The sequence below is a fragment of the Malania oleifera genome, chromosome 11, assembly GCF_029873635.1.
Source record: "Malania oleifera isolate guangnan ecotype guangnan chromosome 11, ASM2987363v1, whole genome shotgun sequence".
NCBI classification, from domain to species: domain Eukaryota; kingdom Viridiplantae; phylum Streptophyta; class Magnoliopsida; order Santalales; family Ximeniaceae; genus Malania; species Malania oleifera.
This window is the reverse complement of record NC_080427.1, coordinates 29,651,934-29,678,630: the sequence shown is the minus strand read 5'-3', so window position 1 is coordinate 29,678,630 and position 26,697 is coordinate 29,651,934. Positions and strand designations below refer to the sequence as shown.

At 36.3% G+C, this 26,697-nt stretch overlaps 1 protein-coding gene across 1 annotated transcript in view; it reads left to right on the top strand.

The window, feature by feature from the left end:
• LOC131167443 (uncharacterized) overlaps nucleotides 1–24,296 on the top strand; it is a 39,969-nt gene extending 15,673 nt beyond the window's left edge. The window contains exons 4-6 of the mRNA XM_058126247.1: nucleotides 1,509–1,654; nucleotides 23,474–23,551; nucleotides 23,861–24,296. Coding sequence (XP_057982230.1) covers nucleotides 1,509–1,654; nucleotides 23,474–23,533 — 206 coding nt within the window. The 3' untranslated portion in view covers nucleotides 23,534–23,551; nucleotides 23,861–24,296. The remainder of the gene's footprint in view (nucleotides 1–1,508; nucleotides 1,655–23,473; nucleotides 23,552–23,860) is intronic.
• The last annotated feature ends 2,401 nt before the right edge of the window (nucleotides 24,297–26,697 follow it).

Sequence of the window (26,697 nt, the reverse complement as noted above, 5' to 3'; positions counted from 1 at the left end):
TCTTCCGTTCAAGGTTCAAACTTGAACTTCAAAAAGTATTTGCAATTTTTTTAGTCGTTTTTTTTAAATTTCTAAATATTTTCATATGATCTTTATTTTGAAAATGCTTAATAAATATGGATTGCCACTCTTGGCGTTTTGTATCCTGATCCCCATCAAACTGCGATGCCCCCTACCACAAATTGGTAGTCACCCCCCCCCCCCCTAACCCAAGCAACTATGTTGTAAACATCAAAATAAAACCTAGCCGTGCACCTACCATTATCCCATGTAAAATCCTAACACCCATAAACATACCTCTGGCTGCCTTGCTTAAGAAATTAATCTTGAAAGATCCTTCATTGTTACAGAAATCCCATTTTTTTTATTTATAGAGTAATGAGTAATTCCACTAGATTCTTCATAATTGCACTGCCCCTTTATCTTCTCCTATCCTTCAAGGGGAGCTCCCTAGGGTCTTATATAAGGTTTCCTAGCATTACAGTTTTACCGCGGAGGCTGAGAAGGCCATCCTAGAGTCCAAAATAGCCTGAAAATCCACGATGATCCAAGATTAGGGGTTATTTTGTCTGGGATGCCGTAAAAGGAAGGAATTATGCAGGGAAAAATTGATGCAAAATGGGAAATTGTACATCAAGTGTGCGGAAGTGCTGCATGATGTCATACAATTTTGTCCTTTATAATTTTGTTTTGTTAAATTTTTGTTTTTTTTTTCTTTTGTGAATCATTGACTGTTGGCATTAGTATCAGCGCTTGTCAGAAAGTATGTCTATATAGATCATGACATTTTTAATATATGTATTTACCTTGATTTCATCCCCTCCCCCCCTTTTTTTAATTAAATAGTTTCTTTCTCATAACTGAGATAGTCGTCACAATCATTGTGTAACGGCATTACCTAACAGTTTTTTTGGGTTCTCGATACCATTATACACTGCTAAATCGGTGAGAAGAAATTCACAACTGTAGTGGGTGTTATGGACCACTACCGCTACGTAATGGCCCTTACATATCTGCATTAGGACTGTTACCACAAAAAAAATATATTTTTAAATTTTTTATTCTCTTTTTTATTTTTTTTCCCTTTTATAAATCAATCTCAATAAGCTATGCAAAAAAAGGGAGAGAATATTATAATTACAATGACAATGACACAAAAATTATTCATTTATATTAATATTCACAAAAAATGCATTGATTAAGAAGTTGATATGGCCTCAAAAAATGCAGACCAAAAAAGGGCTGTCTATATAGAAAGCAATAATTTTTTTTTTTTGCATTTATTTTTAATTTTTTGTGAATCTTACAATGCTGGCCTTTTTGGTTGCCCCCAAGTATGTCTATATAGATCATAAGACATTTTTAGTATCTATATTTACCTTGATTTCTTTCTTTCTGTTTTATTAAGTAGTTTCACTCTCATGGAGCATGTGGTTTTTGCATATCGAATTGCCCTGCATATTATCAATACAAGCATTGATTTCTCAACTATCTGCTTGTGCTTGCAGACAGAAGCTTAAACATACACAAAATGCCGCATAGAACTCGTCCTATGACAGCACTCTTGCTGTTTACTGGACTCAATGTTATTTTGGCATCAACCATTACTCCACTCTATGACTTCGTTTCTTTCCTTCCATATTGGGAAAGGCGGGTATGTTACTGAACTTAATTGTCTCTTTGCAAATTGGAACTTGAAAACATGCAATTTTATGGCATAAACAGCTCTCTTTATTATTTCCTCTTTTTTCTTTCCAAATGGAGCAAAAACGTGAGTATATTAATTAAGTCATAAAAACTCTGTTTTTTGCTTTACATCTCCTGGCAAGTGCTACATTTTAGCTTATGAGCTCACACATAAAGGGTATTAGCTAAACATAGTTTGGAAAGATTGAATGAATGAATAATTAATGTGACTTCTCTTGGTTCCAAAGGGATCTATTTACACATGTTGGATATCATATGGATCACATGGGTTTATTCATACAAGGTAGGTTTTATACGTGTCACATGACCTAATTTGTACAAGGTAGGCTTTACACACGTATCGCATGGGCTAATTCATACGAGGTATATACACATAGGTGTATTTGCATACATATGGGTCACATTGTTAAATTCATACATGGTATGTACACACATGTATCTTGCTAACATCTCCAATCGAACTCAAGGCGGTAGAGAGAGCAATTTGTGTTTTAAACTAAGTGCTAAAAACAATCGGGATAGGGTGCTTTGGTGAAGAAGGAACAAACATGAACTAAATAAGACCACGACGAATGCGCTATCCAATGAAATGACAATGTGTCTCAATATGCTTGTTGCATTCATGGAATACATCATTGTGTTCGATTGGAATTGTACTACAATTGTCACAATGAAGAATAGTGGCAATGGAGAACGGAATACCCATGTCAATAGGTAATCAACACAGTTGTAACAATTCAAAAGCGATAGTTGTCAGGGCACGGTATTCAACCTTAATACTCGATTGCACAGTCAAATCTTGCTTCTTGTTTTGCCATGATATTAGAGAATTTATACTAAACAAGCAAAAACTGGTGGTGGAACGACGTTCAATAGGATTGCTAACCCAATCAGCATCAGAATAAGCGTGAAGATCAAGAGAGGAATTATAGGAAAAATGAAGTCCATAAGATACAGTCCCCTTCTCATACCGAAGAATTTGCATAACAGCAGTAAGATGTATTGATCTGGGAGCAATCATATAAACTGACTCACTAAGTGTACTGCACATAACTCACTAAGTATACTGCATATGCAATATTTAGACGAGTAATCGTGAGATTGATTAAGCTACCAACTAATTGGCAATAAAATGTAGGATGAGAGAGTGGTGAACCGTCTGTCATATTGAGCTTAACATTGGGTTCCAGAGGAGTTGAAGCAATTTTGTGATATGTAAGCTCGGTGGGAGAGAGGAGATCAGTAGCATATTTGGCTTAAGTGGGATGATAATCATCATCAAGAGAAGAAATTTCAAGTCCCAAGAAGTACTAAAGTGGACCAAGATCCATTATATGAAATTTAGAATGAAGAAAGCTTTATAATTATTGGATACCCCTAGTTTCGTTCCTTGTAATGATCATGTCATCGACATGTAGGAGGAGAATGTTAATTCTTTTATTATAATTGTGCATTGAAAGAGCTGAATCATACACACAAGGAGTGAATCCAATGGTAGTAAAGGTGGCAATGAACTTAGAAAATAAAGTACGAGGAGCTTGCTTCAAGCCATAGTTCATGATGTAGGCAGCATATTTTCTTCTTGGGGCAAAAGTAGCGAAATGGAGTGCACATATACACTTCTTGTAGATCACCATCTAGGAAGGCATTTTTGACATCCATTTTGAGTAGAGACCATTGACATATGGCAGCAACTACAAGAAAATTATGTACGGATGTGAAGGTGGGCCATCAGGGCAAAAATCTCCTTGTAGTCAATCCCATATTCTTGAGCAGTGTTTTAAAAGGTGTTCTCAAGGCATTCCCTAATGCATTTTCAGGCAAAAATGCCCCAAGGCATATTTTAAAATGCATAAATCCCTAAATGTGTACGCCATTTGCAGTTGAGCGTATGCCTCAGCCAAAAAATTGCGCCTTTCATGCCTTAGAGTTTGAGGTGTACGCATATTGACCCCCCCAATCAACTTGTTTTTGATATATAAAAAATATTTTAAGAAATAAAGAATTAGGGCAAGGTGCCCTTCTTTTACGCAAGATCCAGTCCTTCTTGGGCCTCCTCGATGATGGCATCCCCTTGACGAAGCATCTCCCTCGACAAAGCAACACCCTTGACGAAGCCTTTCTTCGACAAAGCTGTGTCGATATTTCTCCCTCCAGACTCCTCCAACACCGTAATTTCTCATGTGAGTTACGGTGTAATCCCAAGAGAGGGGGGGGGGTGAATTGGGTATTCAAAAAATTTAGGTCACTTTTTGCCCTAATTTTAAAACACAACCCCTCTCAATTTTACGCTTAATCAAATAATCACAAAACTATAAATATTTAAGCATACAAAAAATTTCTGTCTTAGGGTTTCTCAAACAAACACAAGATAATATTTAAAGCATACACAATAACATAAATGTAAACATGTAATTGCAGAAATGTAAATGAGAGAAGGGAAAGAGAATGCAGACACGAGATTTTTAACGAGGTTTGGCTATCCCCGCCTACGTCCTCCCCTCAAGACAACCCACTTGAGGATTCCACTATACGCTCCTTCAAATAAGGCGGAACTATATACACACTCCTTCACTCGGGTGGAGCCCCCCGTTACACCACTCCTTCTAGGTGGAGCAACCTCTCTAGACGATACCCCACGTCTGGCACGGTTCTATACTCGAACCGAAAATACAAGATGAGAAAAAGAATTTTTTGCGTACAAGGAAATGCTTCTCAAAAGCTAATTTGTATAATGATAAACTATATGCACTCACAAGATAAGATTTGAGCTCAATAGAGTTAGGGTTTCTCTTTCAAAAATATTTTTGAAATAAATGAGAGTAGATGAGAGTAGGTGATCTTTGATTTTAAAATATGTATGCAATAAATGCGTCAAAGATCTAAGATGCAATAAATGATTTCTCCAACAAAGATTTTTGCAATAAATGATGTGCGGAGAAACTTGGTTTTTGCTCTCAAGAAAAGTTTTTCAAATGAAAGAGTTGATGAGAGTAAGATGCCTCTTTGTTTTGAAAGGATGAGTGAAAACAATGCCCAAATATTCAAGAGTACATGCAAGATTTACAAAAAGTTATTTTAAGTTTTTTGGGCAAGGTATTTATAGGCATTTTCAAAAATGACCGTTTTATGGGTGTTGGGAATAAAATAATATTATAATTTTAATTTTTGTAGCCATTTTCAGCTTGAAATTGGCTCAACTTGAGAGTTCCGGTGGACTAGCCCGAGGTTCGGTCGAGTGGCCCAAAGGCGAAACCCTTTTAGCGTGGTTCGGTCGACTAGGCCATTGATTCGGTTTGCTGAATCTTCATTGCATGAAGTCCAGTCGGCTGGGCTTGTAAGTCCGGTCGACTGGCCCTTTACAAAAATTGAGTTCTAGCCATTTGTTTTGTTCGATCGACTGGGCTTGACAGCCAGTCGACTGGCCCTTTACAAAAATGAGTTTTTGGCCCTCTTTTGACCTCAAAAACCTTTCAAACTTTTTGTATAAGTTTTATCTTTTTAAGCCAAAGGTTTTCCATGAAAAGATTGATTCCCTAAGGTCATTCTATGGTCAATATTGAGCATTAAATCTAATCAAGCAAGACATGCATTTACAATTGAAACTAAATGCAATACAACTGAAATAATCAAAGTCTTCACTCTTTTGCTCTTCAATTTTCCATGCAATAAGCCATTATATGAGCTTTAAGTGCCTCATGACTTCCATTATAGCTTTACCCTATGTGCAAGCTGAAATATAAACATGTTCAAGTACTAAACGCACAAATAAGATACTTGTGATTTGTCATTATCAAAACGAGATCAGACCCAAAAAGTCAACATCTTATGCCGACCATGATTCCCAATCGGCCTTCCACCATAGTTTTTAGAATTGTACGATTCTCGATTTGAATCGTATGATTCAAATCAAACAGTAAGCAAAACGATTCAAATCAGCAAGGGAATGGAGTATGAATTTGAATCGAGGGAGAATCAATCGATTTAGCGTGTGAATTGATGAATCGAATCAAATTGTGCAATTTGATTGATTCGATGCTGACTGCACATGTTCACCTCCGACTGCTTTAAAACCCAACGAAAGCCCATTTTTAGCCCTTCTATTTTGAATGATTAAGTTAGTTTTGCCCTTTACGTAGGTTTTGTCCAGAAGAAGAGAAGAGCTGAGACATTTGGCCTTCCTTTCAGCCATTCCTCTGTGCTCTGCTTTTGATTTCTGCCATTGACGATTGAATTTTAAAGTTTGAAGGACTCCCAGAGTGCCAGTTGTTTCCATCTATTATTCTGTTCTATCATAGAAGAAGACCATCTCTTCTGGGCTTTCTTACTCACTGCTGAGTTTGCTCTTTCTCCCATTGAAGAAATTAAGACTCAAGACTCAGCTCTGACTGCAGACTGCAGAGAATCAAAGAACTGTGTAGCAGTGTAGGACCTGTAGGTTCTTATCTTGGTTGCCTAAGGCTTCCTTCCATTTTTTGTGCATTTTTATATTATAAACAGTTTTATTTATACTTTTAATTTACTTTTTCTTATTTTAGTTGTCAAAGTTTTATAGTAAGCTTAAGAAGAGTTTGGAGAACGAGAACAAGAAGTTCAAACTATAGGACAAAAAAGGCACTGTTGTGAAAATGGAATGCACAGAGGAATAAAATGATCTTACAAACGCAGCAACCAACATTGAAATAAACAGAACAACAATCACGCAGATTATAATGAAAGCAATAAACAATGACACAAGGAATTACGTGGTTCGGCAATGCCTACATCCACAGGAGCAATCTACAATGCAATTTTCACTACCTTGTGTCCAAAGACGATGAACAACACAGAGTTACAACACATACAACGTATATATAACTCCCTCGGAGGTTTTCCCCCCAAAACCCAACCTATCCAACTTCCCAAATTCAAAATTCGAAAACCAACGTTGAGTTACCGAGCCAAACCGTCGATAGTTTAATATTGAGAGCAAACAGTCGAAGTAACAGCACCACAACAGTCAACTGTTTCTTGTTATCTAAGCCAAACCATCGATGGTTACAGGGAAACCATTGACGATTTCCTCCTGCAAGTCAGCATTCCTGTTTTCTACATGTTTTCTCTTTGTACATGCCTTCCACTCAATCATATGAGCCACATATTACAATAATCTCCACCTTGGCGAATATACACCCCTTAGGAGAAAATCGAAAACATAAACCCAATGCTCCACCTTGACCTTGGGACATTACATTGGGACCACCTCCCGTCTAGCAACTGGAGACATTCAGCAAGTCTAAGCAATGCTTGAACTTATCTGTGGTAACCTGCTTCGTCAAGATATCCGTTGCATTCTCAGAAGTATGAACTTTCTCAAGTACAAGTTCTCCCGAAGAAATCAACTCCCAGATCCTGTGGAACCTCACACCCATATGTTTAGTTCTCGCATGATACACTTCATTCTTCGCAAAATACATGGTACTCTAACTATCACAGTGCAGCTGAACTCCAACTTGCTGTATACCCAACTCCTTGACTAAACCTGTAAGCCACAATGCTTCCTTAGCAACTTCAGCGACTGCCATATACTCCGACTCAGTTGTTGATAATGCAACCAGAGATTGTACCGTGGACCTCCAACTAATAGGTCCTCCCCTGCATATTCTGCATCAACATATTCCATAACTAACGGATCACTCAGTTGTTTGCCAAACATGATGCCATAGTAAGAAGTACCCCGCAAGAATCTGAAAATCTATTTGATAGCATCCCAATGTTATTTACTCGGATTTGAAAGGAACTTACTCACCATAATGACCGCATGTACCAAGTCTGGTCTTGTACATATCATAGCATACATTAAACAACCCATAACACTGGCATAGGGGACCTTTGATGTGTCCCAGATATCATTATCCGTCCTTGGGCATTAAGTGAAAGATAATTTAAAATGATTCACTAACGGTGTACTTACTAGTTTTGCATCAGTCATGTTAAACCTCTCCAACACCTTCTCTACATAACCTCCCTAAGATAATCACAATTTCCCTGCAGTTCTGTCCCTGCGAATCTCCATCCCAAGAATTTTCTTGGTTGCACTAAGATCCTTCATGTCAAACTCCTTATTCAACAGAGTCTTCAATTGATTTACCTCGGTCATATCCTTTGCAGCAATTAGCGTGTCGTGAACATAAAATAACAAAAAAATCACTCACTTGCATCCTATCACCCTCTTCCCTTATGGAAGTTCCATCAACTCTCACATCTGATTCTTATGCAATAACTCCATCTCCTCCACCATAGCACTCATTCATCTATTTTTCCCTTTGTTGTACACCGCATCTTGAAAAATAGTAGGTACCTTGCTGGTAATAATGAATGCATAAAACATCAGAACATCAAATTCATACCTGAGCGGTGGCCTAATAGTGCGTCTAGGCCCATTGTGATCCTGCTGGTCTCTCGAGCTATAACTCCATGCATTATGAACAATGTCATCTTTGTCTTGAGTCTCCAACTCCACCTGAACCACATGTCCACTGCTTCTGTAGTTTTTTGGCACTTGTTTCTCTTCATCTATCTGAGTACGTTGTACCATGGCTTTTTCACCAAAAATCATGTCTCCACTGATTACCACCTTGTTTGCCATTAGATCACCCAGCTTGAACTCATTTCTCACACCCCAGAAAATTGTACTGTCCGTACATTGCACCAAGTTTAGATCTCACCTCACTAGAAACGTGCACGGCTGGACATCCAAACACTCTCAAACCAGATTAGTTTACCACATTACCTGTCCACACCTCTCTTGCAACTTTCCCATCTAGTGATATCCTTGGCAATCGGTTAACCAAAAAACATGTCATACTCACTGCCTCGGCCCAGAAGTTCTTCACTAGCCCTGCATTCAACCTAAGACACCGAGCTCTTTCAGCCAGAGTTCAGTTCATCCTTTCTTCCATACCATTCTGTTGTGGTGTCTGACGAACTGTGAAATGTCTCCTTATGCCATGATGCTCACAAGACTCCATGAACGTTGAATCAACATACTCAATTCCATTGTCTAACTTTAGACATTTAATTCTTCTCCTGGTCTGATTTTCCACCTCAATTTTCCATAATTTAAACCTGACAAACATCTCTAACTTGTATCGCATGAAGTTACCTAGACCTTTCGTAAGTAATCATCAATGAAACTGACAAAATACATATGTCCACCCCGTGATGCTATTCTCATCGGCCCCCAAACATCTGAATGAATGTAGTAAAAAATATCCTCCATCTTGTTTGTGACTATTTTGAACTGCACCTTGTTCAGTTTTCCAATAACACAAAACTTGCAAAAATTCAGCTTGCATGTTTGATACCCTTTAAAAGATTCCTCTTATGAAGTTCCTTCATCCCATGCTCATCCATATGCTTTAACCGCATATGCCACAAAACAGTATTATCTAACTCAGAATCTTCAGCTGCAGCTCCACCTACAACTATAGTACCCAGCAGTGCATAAATGTTTCCTGCTAACTTCTGCCCTTTCATCACCGTTAGAACGCCTTTACACACCTTAATAACCCCACTTTCAGACTTGTAACTAAATCCCTTACAATCCAAAGTACCCAATAAAAGTAAACTCTTCCATAGATTCGGTACGTGCCTTACATCACATAATGTTCTCACAACACCATCATACATTTTAATTCTGACATTCCCTATTCCAACAATTTTGCATGAAACATCATTTCCCATCAGAACGGAACCAGAATTAACTGACTTATAGGTGCTGACCCATTCTTTATTTGGTGTCATGTGCTAAGAGCACGCCGAATCTAGAATCAAAGAGTCCGTGAGGCGATCCGACCCCAATGAAACAGAAAGCATATCACCATCACTGTTTTCCCATCTTCTACTATATTTGCTGATTTTGAAGTACCCTCTTTATTTTTAGCGTTCCCCTTCTTCCATTTTGAACACTCCGGTTTTATGTACCCCTTTTTCTTGCACTTAAAACATCGAATATCTTTTTTCTTCTTGGACAGCAACTGAGATTTAATACCACTCTATCTGTTCCGGAATTTGCTTCTCCCACGTTCCTGATTACCCTTCACCACAATCCCGTCACCATGTAAAATTTCATCACTGACCTTCTTTCTTTGATGAAAACCCAGCAATGCGCTTGTTATCTCTTCCAAATTTAGGGTTTCTTTACCCCATGTTATAGTAGTAACCAAATTCTCATACGTGTGAGACGCAGGTAGGAATTCAATAGCATCAGCGCCTTGTCTTCTTCCTCGAACTTCACATCAACCTGCATTAAATCACTTACAATCTGATTAAGTGCATTGATGTGTTGGTTCAAATCCGAATCCTCCGCTATCTTAAGCCAATACAGCCTTTGCTTAAGAAACAACCTATTCGATAAAGACTTAGACATATTACGGCTTTCAAGTTTCTTCCAAATAGTCGCAGGAGAATCATCTTCCGTGACGTGATACAACACATCATCAGCCAAACAAAGCCTGATAATTGTCATAGCCTTTGCTTCCAATTCATTCCAGCTTGTTTCATCCATGCTTTCCGGTCGAACTCCGTATAAAGCCTTCACTATACCTTGCTGCACTAACAGATCCTTAACCCTTCTCTCCCATAAACCGAAATTTCCCATTCCATCAAACTTGACAACATCGAACTTTGCAGAAGAAGTTCCAAAAGCCATTACAACAATGCTCTAATACCAATTTGTTGGGAAAATTGAATGCACGACGGAATAAAACGATCTTACAAACGCAGCAACCAACAGTGAAATATACAGAACAACAATCACGCAGATTATAATGAAAGAAATAAACAATGACACAAGGAATTATGTGGTTCGACAATGCCTACATCCACAGGAGCAATCGACAATGTAATTTTCACTATCTTGTGTCCAAATACCATGAACAACACAGAGTTACAACATATACAACGTATGCATAACCCCCCCAACCTACCAACATCCCAAATTCAAAATTCGAAAACCAACGTTGAGTTAGTGAGCCAAACCGTTGACGGTTTCAGACATACCATCAACAGTTTAATACCAAGAGCAAATAGTCAAAGTAAAAACACCAAAACAGTCGACTGTTTCTTCTCATTTGAGCCAAACTGTTGATGGTTTCCTCCTGCAAGTCAGCATTCTTGTTTTCTACATGTTTTCTCTTTGTACATGCCTTCCAGTCAATCATATGAGCCACATATTACAACAGGCACCATGGATGCTTTTGTAAGTAATGGCAAAGGAGTTCAGGGAAAAGGGTTTAAGCAACAAACATTGAATCTATTGTGGTGAAAAATAGGGAGCTAGTGGTTCAAAGCATTTGCTAGTTTTTATATGGACATTCCTTACCCTTCAACTTGGTGAATAGTCCATTATTTGCATAAATGATGAAGATGGTTGGGAATATGGAAAGGGGTTGAAGCTCCCAAGTTATCACAATGCTAATGTGACATTTTTTATTTTTGAAGAAAGAAGTTGATAGTGTCAAAAAAATTATGAAAAAATATACTAAAGAATGGGTAAAGACGGGATGTACTTTGATATCGGATGGATGGACTGACACAAAACAAAGCATCTCACAAATTCTCTTGTTAACAATCCTATTGGTACGGTTTTTATCATATCAATAGACACTTTAAATGTGGTGAAGGATGCTTATAAATTGTATGAATTGCTGGACTCATTAGTGGAAGAGATTGGAGGGGAAATGTGGTTCAACTAGTGACGAATAGTGCCTTGGTTTAAAAGGCGCCTCACATAGTTGGAGCCCAAACCACCCTTATAAGCCCAAGATTTCCCTAGTACACATCTGATGTGAGACCGTGACACTAGGAGCTGTGAGCAACTCTTTGTGCCTTTCCTCTATCTCTATGATGCTGCACAAACAAAACTTCTTGGCGGTAATCAGGTCTCCATCTAAACCACCAAGTCTACCAACATCCTTTAGACTCCTAATCTCCAAGACTCCGACTCTTCTCCCTCTTCATCTTTGGTTTTCAATTCAAGTGTGTCCAAGACAACAACGAACTCCTAGTCTCCTATACGTCGAAGATCCAACCATAGCTTTAGCTAGTTTACCTATTCACCAGCCCAGCTGTCTACTTCACTAACCAACCTTTTCAAGTGCAAATCTAGCTTCAACGAGATCAGAGCTAGGATTTTGAATGCTTCTACTATTCTCCATCAAGCTTCATTGATAAGAGGACTAGTCTGTCGTCTCTTCACAGATGCCCTTCTCTCTCCATTGAGCCCAGATCTAGGGTTCTAAAGGCTTAAAACCCCTCTGTTGAGCCCCTTCAACTAGACAGTTGGTCCATCGTCTTTCCCTCGTTGTTTTTCTCTTTCCACGTAGATTACTAATCAAATATGTTTGTCACCCCCTACTGTCGTGCCCCTTTAACTAGACAAATGGTCCATCGTCTTTCCCTTGTTGTTTTTCTCTTTACAAGTAGATTACTAATCAAATATGTCTGTCACCCCCTATTGTCGTGCCCATTACCGCCTCGCTACAACTAGCGTACTGCTATGACTACCACTTACCTCCTAAACGTGATCCATCACTTAATCTATCTCTTTTCCATTCAAAGCCTCTATGCTCCAATGCAAGTGGATGCTGCCCCGCCATTGTAATCCGCTAGTGAGATCTTCTTCCTCACTTGATTTCTGTTTGTTTATGTGTGCGTGGATCCTGGACCTTGCTCTGGGAGGTGTGTTAGATCACTTTGAAGTGAATACATATTGGAGAAGGAGCAAATTACTTAAATTTAAGGTTTGGGTTTCTAGTATACACACTTTGAATTTATACAATAGTTTACATCAACCATTTGTTGACTTTCAAAGATAACATGCACTAACTTTTTTTACACCCTAGATTTTTCAAAAATAGAAGTATTTGAAAGCTTCATGTCTAATTTTCAATTCAGGGCTAGAAACATTTATTTAATAAATTTTATATTTCTTCAATTCGTAGATACTTGTACTTTGCATGTGTTGCACTTAATGCCCTAAATATCCTTACACACATTCGGTCCCAAGCGCGGATAAAGGAGGAGGGTTGTGTTAAGTAGTTGACAATCAGTGTAAAACTTGTTAGATATTATGATATGAATCCTTACCAAAGGTTCACTGAGGCATACCCTATGAGCGATGCGCTGCACTACACTTATACCACCTAAGTGTAGCAAAAAATGGACAAGGGTGGGCTAGGTCAGGCCATTCCAAATGAGAGAGGGTCAAAAAGGTAGTATGGTAAACTAGGGTTAGATTAGCAACTTGGAACTTAGGGAAACTTATAGAAAAAGCATAGGGTTGAGAGTGTGATGCAATGATTAGAAGAAAAATGGACGTAATTTGCTTCCAAGAGACTAAGTGGGCATGGGAGAAAGCTAAGAGAAATTGGAAAATCGGGATTTAAACTTTGGTATGCTAGAAAAGAAAAACATAAAAATGGGGTGGGAATCATTGTTGACAAAGACCTAAAAATAATGTGGTAGATGTTAAAAGAATAGGAGATAGGATAAAAAAAAATAAAGATTACCTAAGGCCAAGAGATAAATGCCATTAGTATGTATGCTCCCCAGCTAAGCTTAACAGAAAACTTTGAAAGACAATTTTGGGAAGATATGGATAGTGTTATACAAGGGATCCTGGGGTCTGAAAAAACATCCATAGGAGTTGATTTGAATGGACATATTGGAATGGATATTAAATACTATAAGAGGATACAATGATCTTAGATTTTTCCATGTTATTTGATCTTGATATAATGAATACCATCTTTAAGAAAAAAAAAGAACACTGAATAACCTTTAAGAATGGACAAAAAGAAAGTTAAAAAGGTTTTTTTCTTAACAAGGAGGGGAGATCATTTATCTAGTAATAATTGTAAAGTTAATCCAGGGGAAAGCTTGACTACACAACATAAAGTCTTTGTATTAGATATTTTTACAAAGAACTATAAGAGAATGAGCAACACAAATCAATACAAAAGGATTAGGTGGTGGAGTGTGAAGGGAGAAATTATAGTAAAACTTGAAGATGAAATGATCAAAGAGGGTAAATGAACAAGAGGGGGTAAAGTAGATGCAAACACTTTGTGGAATAGAATGGCTAGCTCTATTAGAAACATAGTAAAAGTGGTTTTAGGTAAATCCAAAGAAAGATTCTCGAGCAGCAAAAAAAGTTGGTGGTGGAATCAATATGTCCAAAAAGTCACTAGTGAAGCTAAACATAGAGCTTATGATAATTTTTATGCTAGATTTGGTACAAAAGAAGGGGAAAAAGACATATAAGCTAGCTAGAGCTAGAGAGAGAGTCCAAAGATTTAGGTAATGTAAAATATATATAAAGGACAAGGATGATAATGTCTTGGTAAAAGAAGAAGACATAAAAGAGAGGCGACGAAGATACTTTAATGAGTTGTTTAATAAAAACCAAATTGAAATCTTAAACCTAGAGGCTAGAAGTGACGAATGATAAAAAGACTAAATATCTTATATTTATTTGCAAAATTAGAGTCACTAAGGTTAAGATGGCTTCAAAAAAGATGAAAAGAGGGAAATCTATTGAAACAAATAACATCCCAATTGAAGTCTGAAAATGTCTGGGAGATAAAAGAAATATATGGTTGACTAACTATTCAACACTATTATAAAAACCAAGAAAATGTTAGAGGAATGGAGGAAGAGCATGTTAATACCTATATACAAAAATAAAGATGATATTCAAAATTGTAATAACTATTGCAGAATTAAACATGAGTCATATGATGAAACTGTGGAAAAGGGTAATTGAATAAATAATGAGAATAGAAAGGGGTCCCAGAGAATCAATTTGGTTTCATGTCTGGGAGAATGACAGCAAAAGCTATTTATCTTCTAAGAAGATTAATGGAGAAGTTGTGGGAAAAGAAGAGGGACTTACATATGATTTTTATTGGCTTAAAGAAATCATATGATAGAGCACATAGGGAAATTCTATGGTAGATTTTAGGAAAGAAGTGGGTATGTAGTAGATATATTGATTTCATGAAGGATATGTATGATAGAGTAATGACTAACGTTAGGACTACAAGAGAAGAGTCTAAAGCATTTCCAATCACCGTAGGTGTGCGTCAAGATTCTACTTTGAGCCCTTTTCTGTTTATTTTAGTAATTGATGGACTCATTAGGAATATACAAAATGAGATCACATAGTGTAGGTTGTTTGTAGATATTGTCTTGATTAATGAAAGTATGAGTGGGGTAGAATCTAAGTTAGAATTGTAGAGAACAGCTTTAGTCTAGAGGTTTTAGGATAAGCAAAAATTAGACAATATATAAAATGTAATTTCAGCCATGCAAGGAGGAATATTGAAGATAAGATTAAACTTGATAACCAAGAAATCAAACAGCATAGGTAGATTTTGATATCTTGGATCTATTATGCAAGTAGAAGGAGAAGTTGAAGAGGATGGTGTACATAAAGTTAAAGCAGGTGAAGTACAATGTAGGAGTGCTTTGGGTGTGTTGTATGATTGTAAAATACCATTAAAATTAAAAGGAAAGTATATAGAATGACTACAAGAATGTTGGGCAACTAAGGATCGTTTGGAACCACTTATGCAACAGTACTTTTCTGAAAAAGTGTTGAATTTACTAAGTACTGATAATAAGTACTAAATTGAAAAATTGTTGAAAGTTATAAGTGGTGTTTGGTTGTGTTTAAAATAAGTGGTATTTGAATGCTTACTTTTGTTATAGGGTACTATATGATTATTTTTAAACATATTTTATATTACAAATATTAATATTTTTAATTAATAATTTCATTAATAATTATTATAATTATTTATAATTAAAATTGAAATATTTTATATTAAAATTTATTATTTTTAATTAACAATGATCTTGTTATTAATGTATATTTATAACTTATATTATCATATTAAATTATGATAAAAACAATATTACTAATTAAATTCAAAATTTTAATTTTATTAATGTTAATTAAAATTAATAAATAATTTTTTTTTAATCCAAAATTGATTTATAATAACTAATATGTCATAATACATAGCGAAATAATAGATATAGTTATTTTAAAATATATTTTGAATACAAAATATTAATATTTTTATAATTAGAAATTTAAATGATAATTATATTATTTTTCTAATTAAAATTAGGTATATTATATTAACTAAAATAATGTAATATTATTTATCAATTAAAAATAATCTTGTTACTAATGTATATTCATAACACATGATTATCACATTAATTTATGTTAAAAATATTATTAATAACTGAATTAAAAGTTTTAGTTCTTTTAATGTTAATTTAAATTTATAGATGGTTCTTTTTATTCATTCTAGAATTTAATTATATTCCATTAATAATTAATAGGTTATAATGGATGATAAAATAATATATGGTTAATTTTAAATTTTACAATTTAATTAATAATTATGTTAAATTTTATTTTTAATTAATATTTAATAATTTTATTAAGTAAAAATCATATAATATTATTTTTTGATTAACAATAATCTTGTTTTTAATTTATATTTATAACATATGATTGTCATATTAATTTATGTTAAAATAATTTTATTAATTAAATTAGTATTTTTTATTTTTAATATTAATATAAATTAAAAGATGATTCTTCTTCATCTAGAATTGAATTATGTTTAATTAATAATATATAATTAATATATTATAATACATAATAAAACTGTATATCATTATCTTCTCATAGATTTTTTAAAATTATAAAATAGCCATTAAATTTTTTTATATTTACAAAATTTACCCCGTCTATGAGCAGTACCACTTATAAGTGGCTGAAAAGCTATCTTAGATTGCTTCTCAAAATTCACTTAAATAGTTCTCAAAAAAGTGGTTTTGGAAAAGTACTTTTTGCAATAAGTTTGTTTTAGTACAAGTTAAACGCAACTTTCTTATGAAAGTACTTATTTTAAGTGATAAGTGTTATAAGCACTTATTTTTTAAGTGCTTCCGCACAAGGGTTAAGAAAAAAACTTATGGATTGGAATGTTGGGCAACTAAGAAAAACATATTTAAAAAGTAAAAGTTGCCAAAATGTAAATGCTAAGGTGGATGAGTGGTAAAACATTAAAGGATAAATTAAGAAATGAACATATTCACAATAAATTAGGCATAACCCGATAAAAGATAAAATAATTGAGGGGTTGCTTAGATAATTTGGGAATATATTGGCCAAGTAGTGCACCAGTGAGGAGCATGCTAGTTAGTGTTAATGGTACTAGAAGAGGTAGGGGTAGGACGAAAGTAACTTGAAATGAGGTTGTAAGGAAGGATTTAACAGCTCTTAAGTTAGTTGAGGAAAATTCCCTCGATTGTGTGAATTGGCGGAAAAGGATTCATATTGCCACCATAATGGGACTTGAGGCTTATTATAGTTGTTGTCATTACCACCTTAACTAAAAATTATATTAGATAAAGACCATTAAGAGATGTTCAAAATATTTCTAGAATATAAATAAGCCTAATAAAAATTGAAACCTTTTGTAATAGCCTAACAGGACATTGCAATCCATACAATATGGGTAAATTTTTTTTCCCCTCGTCTTTTTGTTTCTGTTTTGTGTTCTTTTTTTTTTTGGTGAGGGGAGTATTGAGGTAGGTTAGGTGGCAAAGTATTAATTTTTCTTTCTTTTTTCTTAAAAGGCGTTTAACAAATATGTGATAACTTTAAATAGAAAATTGTATAATCTTATAACCTTGGAGGAGGCTAAGTGATGTAGAACAATAGGGAATTACCAAGAAATAGAAAGATTTGGGGGTAGAAAAAGAAAGAAAAGAAAGAGAAACATAAAAAAGGAGGATGAAATGATATTTTGACACCAGTGGCATGTTTTGACTATGAAATATAAATTACAATCAATTTTTTATGTCTCTATAAACTATTCACTTGAATAGTGATAGTTTATATAGATTTGGTGTGTTTTTACTGTAATATTTAGTTGAATAGTTTATAGGAATTTAAAAAATTGAATCTTTTCAGACCACTAGTATGTTTTTTTTTACTATAATGTGTATTTCTTTTTTTTCGCCTGAATTTTTTTTAGTAAATGTCAATCTAACTAGCGTTGGTTGAACCTCGAAAACCAATTTGTTCCTGTAAAATTTGCTAGCTGGATGAATTTGTCTTTAAGAAAATATTCGACTCATTTGTCATGCAAGTGGATGGCCGATATAGAAACAAGAAAGATTTTGTTTTTGGGTAGTGCTAGGTGGGATGGACTTATTAATACAGGTAGTGTGTATTATGTCTTAGCAAATTAAATGGAAATCTTTGTTGACTAATGCATCCATTGATGTGCGTATTTCAATGAGAGAGAATTTAATGAGCTTGTGTCTATGCTGGACTCCTTTCATGTTTAGGTGGGGAGTGATAAATGTGTTTGGAAGCTTGATTCCTCTAGGGATTTCTCATGCAAATTTTTTTTCTTTAGTTTGATCCATTATCCTAGTATCAGACCTTTTGGCCTCTATTTTCTAGTCTAGAAAGCTAAAATTCCTTCAAAGATCAAGGCATTTACCTGCACTGCTCTTCTTGAGAGAATCAATAGGCAATGCTAATGATCTTCTTAAGAAGCAAAAACCCGACAAGGCCCTATCTGCAATATTTTGTGTTCTTTGCTATAGGAATGGAGAGACCTGCTCTTACTTGTTTCTACATTGCCCCTTCACCTAGGGACTTTGGAATGATTTATTTGGGATATTTGGAGAAAATTGGTTTTCTCAGCTTCTTGGATCTCTTTGTACTAATATGTTCGGCAGTTATGGTAAGAGAAAGGAAAGTTCCTTCAAGTTGTATTGTTCTGGCTATTATTTTGTTGGGGATGTGGCTCATATTCTGAGTGGAACTCATGTACTGGGGAAAGCAACGTAAAGCGAGGGACCAAGAGAGCGATGCAGGATGGCAACCATGCGGGCAAATCATCGATGGTTTGGCCTAAACCGTCGACGGTTTCACTTGCGGATGTCATGGATTTTCGAATCCGAGATCAATAGATTGGGCTAATCGAGTCCAAACCGTCAATGGTTTCACTTGCCGACGTCATAGATTTTCGAATCCGAAATCAATAGATTGGGCTAATCGGAGGGATTTCCTTTGGGGAATTGCTACAGAAGTGTTTTATATCAACTATAGGTCTTCTGTACACATTAGATTGATATATATCATCTTTATGTAACCCTAGATGGGATTAAGCTTGGTGTAAGCTTCATTGATAGTGAAAAATAGTTGTTATTCCTGTGGACGTAGGCAAATTTCCGAACTACGTAAATATATGTGTTTTGATTGTTGCTTTCATTGATTCTCATTGTTGAGTGATTGCTAGGTTTGTATAGTTCATCATTGAGTGTTTGCTTGCTTGTTCCATTGATTGTTCAAGAGAGAGTTTGTGTGAGGTCTTCCACCGCGCACATTCAGCGCCGACAATTGGTTTCTGAGGGCTGATTGTTGAGAACAATTGGTATCAGACCCGGGTGATTGTTGGTGTGGTGAACAAGTGGTATTAGAGCTATTGGTTCGCAATGGTTGGGATTTCTTCTGTGAGGTTCGAGGTTGGTAAGTTTGATGGAACGGGAAATTTCAGGCTTTGGTAGAGGAGGGTGAAGGAATTGCTGGTGCAGCAAGGGATGGTGAAGGGTCTATATGGAAAGAAGCTGAAAAGCATGGACGACGCAAGTTGGAAGGAGCTGAAAGCGAAAGTTGTATCCACTATGAAGCTATGTCTGGCCGATGACGTGTTGTATCACGTCGTGGATGAGGAATCGCCGGCAGCGGTTTGGCTTAAACTAGAGCGTCAGTACATGTTTAAGTCATCGACGAACAAGTTGTATCTTAAGCAAAAGCTTTATTGGCTTAAGATAGCAAAAGGTTCAAACTTGACTCAACACATCGACACATTTAATCAGATCATTAGTGATCTGGGGTGAGTTTATGTGAAGTTTGAGGAAGAGGACAAAGCGTTGATGCTATTGAATTCCCTACTTACGTCGCCTACATACGAGAATCTAGTTACGACATTGACTTGAGGGAAAGAAACCCTGGAGTAGGAGGACACCACGAGTGCGTTGCTGGGGTTCCATCAAAGGAAGAAGGCCAATGATGACGGTTCGCATGGTGAAGGGCTCGTGACGAAGGGTAATTAGGATCGTGGGAAAGGCAAGTCTTGGAGTGGATCGAGTGGTAATAAAACTCAATCCAGGAGGAGGAATGACATTCACTATTTTAAGTGCAGGAAACTAGGGCACATAAAACTAGAATGTCTGGAATGGGAGAAGGAGAAGGCAAAAGCTCAAGAGGGTTCTCAAAATCTGCTAATGTAGTTGAAGAATGGGACTCAGGGAGCAGTGATTATGAGATGTTTTTTGTTTCATCGGGTTCAAAACGTCTCACGAATTCTTGAATCCTAGACTTGGGATGTTCCTTTCACATGACACTCAATAAAGCTTGGTTCACCACTTACAGATTGGTCAGTCCTGGTTTCGTTTTGATGGGAAATGGTGCGGTCTATAAAATTGTCGGAATGGGGGATATCAGGATCAATATGTATGATGGTGTGATAAGGACGTTGCGTGGGGTAAGACATGTACCTGATCTACGGAAGAACATGATATCATTGGGTGCTTTGGATTGTAACAAGTATAGTTACAAGTCTAAAGGCGGGACAATGATGGTATGTGATGGCGTATTGATGGTGATGAAGGGACAAAAGATAGCAGGGAATCTCTATACACTGTAGGGTAACACAGTTATAGGTGGAGTTGCAGCTAAGAGTTCTAAGTTCGATAATGTCATTTTTTGTAATACGACACACAAAATGGAGGTTATTCTTAACTACATTGTCATGGATGTTTGGGGACCAGTGAGGGCAACATCACGGGTTGGACATGGGTATTTCGTGAGGTTATCACGAAAGGTCTGGAGGTATCTCATGCGGCGCGAGTTAGAGATGTTTTGCCAGGTGTAACTTGTGGCTGAGGTGGAGTACCAGATCGAGAGAGAGTTCCTCAGGTCAAATATTGGTGCTAAGTACGCTGGTGTTCAAGGAGTTTTGTGAGCAGAGCATGATGTATGCAGGGCTTGCAAGGGACTTCTTGGTGAAGTCAGCGAGTATGGCGTGTTTCTCGGTTAATCGGTCGTCAAAGGTATCACTAGATAGGAGAACTGCAGAAGAGGCTTGGACAGACTATGTGGTAGACTTCTCTGGTTTGAGAGAGTTTGGATGTCCAGCCATGCATGTTTCTAGTGAGGTGGGATCTAGGCTTGGTGTGATGTTCGGACAGTGCATCTTTCTGGTATATAAGAAAGATGGGTTTAAGTTGGGTGAACCAATGGCAGACAGGGTGGCGATTGTTGGAGACATGGCTTTAGGTGTTAAAGTTATGAGACAACGTACTCAAGTAGATGAAGAGAAACAGGTGCCAGAAAGCTGCAATAGCAGCAATGAGCATGTTGTGCACGTGGAGTTGGAGACTCAGGGTAAGAGTACAAGGAGTTCTAACTTAGGAGACTTGCGGTATCACAGGGATAAACTGGAGTAGAAAGGACATTGTGATGCAGGTGGAGTTTCAGACATAGGGTAGAGATGACATTGGTCATAATGCAGGGAGTTTAAGCTCAGGAGACCAGCAAGATCACTATGGGCTCAAAGGTACTGTCAAGCCACCACCCAGGTATAATCTGATGTCTTATACAACCATTACTATCAGGAAGGTTCCTACTACCTTTCAGGAGGGAGTGCACGGCCAAGAGAAGGGTATGTGGATAGGTGTCATAGTGGAAGAGATGGAGGTACTAAATGAGAATCAGACCGGGGAGGGGGGGTTGGTTGAGCTCCCCGAGGGGGGAAAGAGAGATAGGATGTAAGTGGACAAGTATTCTGTTGTTTTATGTGAGTGACATGCATATTGCTGGGAAGGTTCTGACTGAGGTAAATTAGTTGAGGACTCTATTGAGTAAGGAAGTTGACATGAAGTTTTGGGTCCTGCCAAGAGTATTCTTGGGTTGGAGCTTCTTAAGAGTAAATTTATAGGGAGATTGGGATTATTTCAGGGTGACTTTGTAGTCATAGCTACGGGGAGATTGGTGTTATCTTAGGGCAGCTGTATGGACAAAACTACAGGAAGAGTGGTTATCTTGGGGTGGTTTTGTGGATCAAGTGTTGGAGAGGTTTAGCATGGTTAATGTTAAACCCGTCACTAGTACGCTATTGGTGAATCTAAGTAAATAGTCTATTGCTCAGTACTCAAGGACGGACGGTGATGTTCAGGTCGTATCAAAGGTTTACTACGCCAGTGCAGTTGGGTACTTCGGCGGGTAATAGAGGGATCCGTCAGTTGTGAGGTTCGCAGATGGAGACTACACACGAGACTTGGATGACCAGAGGCTTGCAGCAGGGTATGTTGTGGGAAGGCCTAATTGTTGGAAGTCTAGGGTACATTCTCAAGGTACGCTAGTTACAACTAGAACGAGTTTTTGGCATAGGTTGAGGCTACCAAGGTGGCTTTGTGGTTTAGATGATCGTTCAAGACATTGGGTGTTCAGTTTGGTGGTTACCACGGTCAAGTTCAAGCATGGCTTGGACTTGTTTTACGTCTCTAGGTGTTAGACGGGAGGCAGGTCCCAATCTATTGGCTCAAGAGGAGCGGCGGGGATTATGCTGTCAGGTTTCTCCTAAGTGGTGAATATTCGCCAAAGTGGAGATTGTTGGGGATGTAGCTCATATTATTCTGAGTGGAATGCATGTATCAGGGAAAACAGCGTGAAGCGAGGGGCAAGAGAGAGATGCAAGATGGCAGCCTTGAGGGCAAACCATCGATGGTTTGGGGTAACCATCGATGGTTTCACTCACGGACGTCACAGATTTTCAAATTCAAGATCAGGAGATTGGGCTAATTGGAGGGATTTCCTCCGAGGGATTGCTACAGAAATGTTTTAGATCAACTATAGGTCTTTTGTACGCATTACATTGATATATAATCATCTTTATGTAACCCTAGATGAGATTAAGCTTGGTGTAAGCTTCATTGATAGTGAAAAATAGTTGCTGCTCCTGTGAACGTAGGCAAATTACCGAACCACATAAATTCTTATGTTTTGATTGTTGCTTTCATTGATTCTCATTGAGTTATTGCTAGGTTCGTATAATTCATCATTAAGTGCTTGCTTGCTTGTTCCATTGATTGTTAAAGAGAGAGTTTGTGTGAGGTCTTCCGCTGCCCACATTCGGCGCCGACAATTGGTTTCTGAGGGCTGATTGTTGAGAACAACAATTGGTATCAGACCCGGGTGATTGTTGGTGTGGTGAACAACATATTTGGTGCATCTGCATAGAAAGAAATGCCAGAAATTTTAATGGGGTTGCTACTTCCAGTTAGATGCTATGGACTTTGGAACAGAGTGGTTTTCTTGGTGTCTCTTTATCGTCTGGCCAACGGGTTCTGGTGGCATGTTTCTTTGGTAGACATGCAGCGGGATTGACTGGCTCTATTGTCCTCTGTTGCTGTGTTTCTACATCTGTATTTACTTCTTGTTTAGCTGCTTTCTCATTATAAAGGGAGGATATCTTTCCTCCCTCTTTTATCTTTTTCCCTTCCACATTTTCTTGATTGTATTCTCTTTCTTTCTTTAATACAATTCTTTGTTTATCAAACTGAAATGTGAATTTCAGTTTATTAATGCTTATTTGTTTGTATTAAATTTTTCCAGAGAGAACAACGCCGTCAGGATCATGAAGTTATCTTGGCGAAGCAATCAAATTCAAGTTGAAGGGTTCTTTGTGGTCAGGTCTTCTAGATTATAGATTATTAGATTATTTTCTATCCCTTTCTGCATCATACCCTCCCCTTTTTTTGGGTTGAGACTGCAGTATCACTCTTCCTCTTGGCAAAGAAAATTACTCAAAAGAATAATTGGAAATTTCATTTTTTTTATAAAAATGAAGCTTTTGCATCTCTGCACATGAATTTCCTCAGTGTCGTTAGTAGAAAATAGGTTGACTACTTTCCTGTGTTAGTGCTCTTCAAGCAATTAATTTCACCCTCTCTGTACTCCAGCGCCACTGTTCAAAAAGTTATGTTTGTTTCTATTATGCAGTGACAGGATCGGAAGTTGTTGAAATGATTCCTGTCCAATTTGGTGATTAATTTGGGAGTACCATGGAATTTGTTGTAAAACAAGTTGGGACTGAGCATAATATATTTGTTGGGTTTACGTCCCATCAAGCTTTTGCTTCACACCTCTTGTTTCCCAAGCATTTTCTAATAAAATGTTAATCAGGGAAATGATCATCCCCCATGGAACTGGGTTCTTAGTTAATCACAGTTTTAACCCATTAATAAACTTGAGATTTTGGCAGAACTTTTTTGTAAGGGAGGGAAAGGAAAACTAGTTTTCCTCATTTTCTATGGCTTATATATGATTTTTCTTAGTTTTTATGTTTGGGAAATTCAACATGATTTTATAATTTGTATTATGCTTGGCTTCAATTCATGTAAATATAAATTTAAGGTCTGAAATTAAGTTCCAAACATAAGGTAAACGTGTATGTTTGCAATAGATGAAACGGTATTTGTGTTTAAGCTTGAGTGCTTAGAATTAGAACACTTGTTACAGGAATGCACGTGATATTCAATTCTTGGATGAATGCCTGCTTATGAATGTCACAGGGGATGATATGGGAGAAATGTGCCTTCTCTGGTGCTGGCTGCCATTCTATTCTTTTTGTCCATCCAGTATTGACCCTGTTAAAGCTTGATATACATTGTTGGCCCACAACCTAATAGCTTAGAACTACTAGGGTGATTCCATGCGCGGTAGAAGAACCCTGATCTCGGGATGATACTCAGGCACCATTCGGTTCTTAGGTGTTGCTGTGGATATTATGTCAAGACTATTTGGATCCATGCAAATGAGGTATGGTTTGCTGTGGATACTGATGATATTAGTATAACATTTTTGTGATTGATGGATTTTAAATTTTAGGAGGGAAAATTGTCTTTACGAGTAATTCTTGAAATCTTAAACTGGACCATCCTTGAGCCATTTAGGTGCTCTTTGTGTGGGGGTCTTAACAGTGATACGGGGTTGTCTTGTAGATGGTGCTTAGGTGTTGCCATGTAGTAATGGATATCGCTGCAATACAAGGAGAAATTAAGAAATAGACTCTTCGTTTGGTCATGTAGATGGCATTATGTGCTCATTGTGACACTGTGACAAGGAGTCTTGCTGTTTTTGTTTGAAATGAATTCTTCATTCATTAAGTTTTAAACAACTTCCAAATTGTAAAATCAAAAATATAGTACTCAAAGTGACAAAATTTGTAATTTTAAATTTACCTTTCATTATGTATTTTAAGTAAAGTAGAAATTTCAAATATGTTCCAAAACTTAAATTTAAACGCTTTAGGCCCTTTCTGATTTTAACATTGACTATTACATTCCTTTCCTATTTAAATTTTACCTTCTTTTTTTCTAACCTTCATCTTCTTAAAGAAATTATGAATTCCTTAAATTTAAAAGGTGATTACATGTATCTGCAATCTTAAAATCTCATTTCTACTTGAATAAGAGTCACCAAATTTGAAATTAAGACACCAAAATTTTTACTTCTTGCAATTGCAATGATAGTGTCTTTCTAGTACCTCCTTCTTGTTCTATACAAGATCGGACTTGATTCAACTAAGGGATTTTCTCTCACTGTTATTGTGTATTATGAAGTTAGCTTAAATCTTGAGGTTTTGAAAAAAGAAGGGATGAATTCTTAATTACAGTTGTGGGATTCTTCTTAATTTCTTGGAGAAAGCATTTTTTAGTAGCTCTCTATGCTTCGACAGTGCAAATTTGTAGCATTAATGCAACATGAAATATCAATTAATTGTAGTGGAGGATGAGATTATTCAAAGAGTTTGGACTTACTAGTGACATCAATGATAGGAAGGTTATTAGTGTGAATAGGTTTGAAAGATTTAAATAAAAATCAAAATGATAATTTTGTATTCAATATTTTTTATCTTATAAAAAGAAATTAAAAGGCAAATTATGTTTTTTGATTTAGATTGCTCTGTAATTGTTCATTTTCTATTTTACTTCAGCTTTGGCACCTATATTTAAAGCTTTAGAATACTTGTTTTATTTGTAGTTAAAACAAAAGTTGGATTAGGGCATATCAAAAAAGTTTATCAACTTTCAATTTCAATGCATTTAATAACTTAAGCTAGTAAGTTTAACTTATTTATTAATTCATGCATAATCCATGGATTGATTTGGGGGTAATATAAAGCCAAATATAATAAAAATTTCTAATCAATTAATGTTATATATATACATTTTTAGTTAGCAATAGGTATGTATCATCAAAAGATGTCCAGAAAAATCATTTTATTATGTTTATTGTTCATACAAATGGCTATGAATAAATTTATGATTGATTTTTTTTTTTCCTTTTAACACCTATATATGTGTGCATGTGTACATACGCAAAAGGGTCGTGTGCATACATGTGTATGTATTTGATGTAATTAGTATAGTTACTGTAAGTAGTATGTTGAAATTTAAATTTGAAATGTATGCAGAAAGTTCCTTGTGTTAGGTTGATTTCGTGTGTTAGATTGATCTAGGGCAATACAAATTGTCTAAATATAACAAAAATAATCTATTAATGTTATTTATAACTAGTTGGCAAAAGGAATGTACCATTAAAAATGCCTAAAAGGGCATTATATTAGATTTATTTTTTGTTCATATGATTATAGATAAATTTATTATAGATATGTTTTATATTTTTGCACTAATTTAATTTTCTTTTGACATTGTGTGAAACCATTCAAACATGTTTATTGTGTAAATGTTGGCATTGTCATTTTTCTCTTTTTTGCGGATGATGTACATGATAATTTAAATTTATATTATCAAAAAGTATAGAAATATATACAC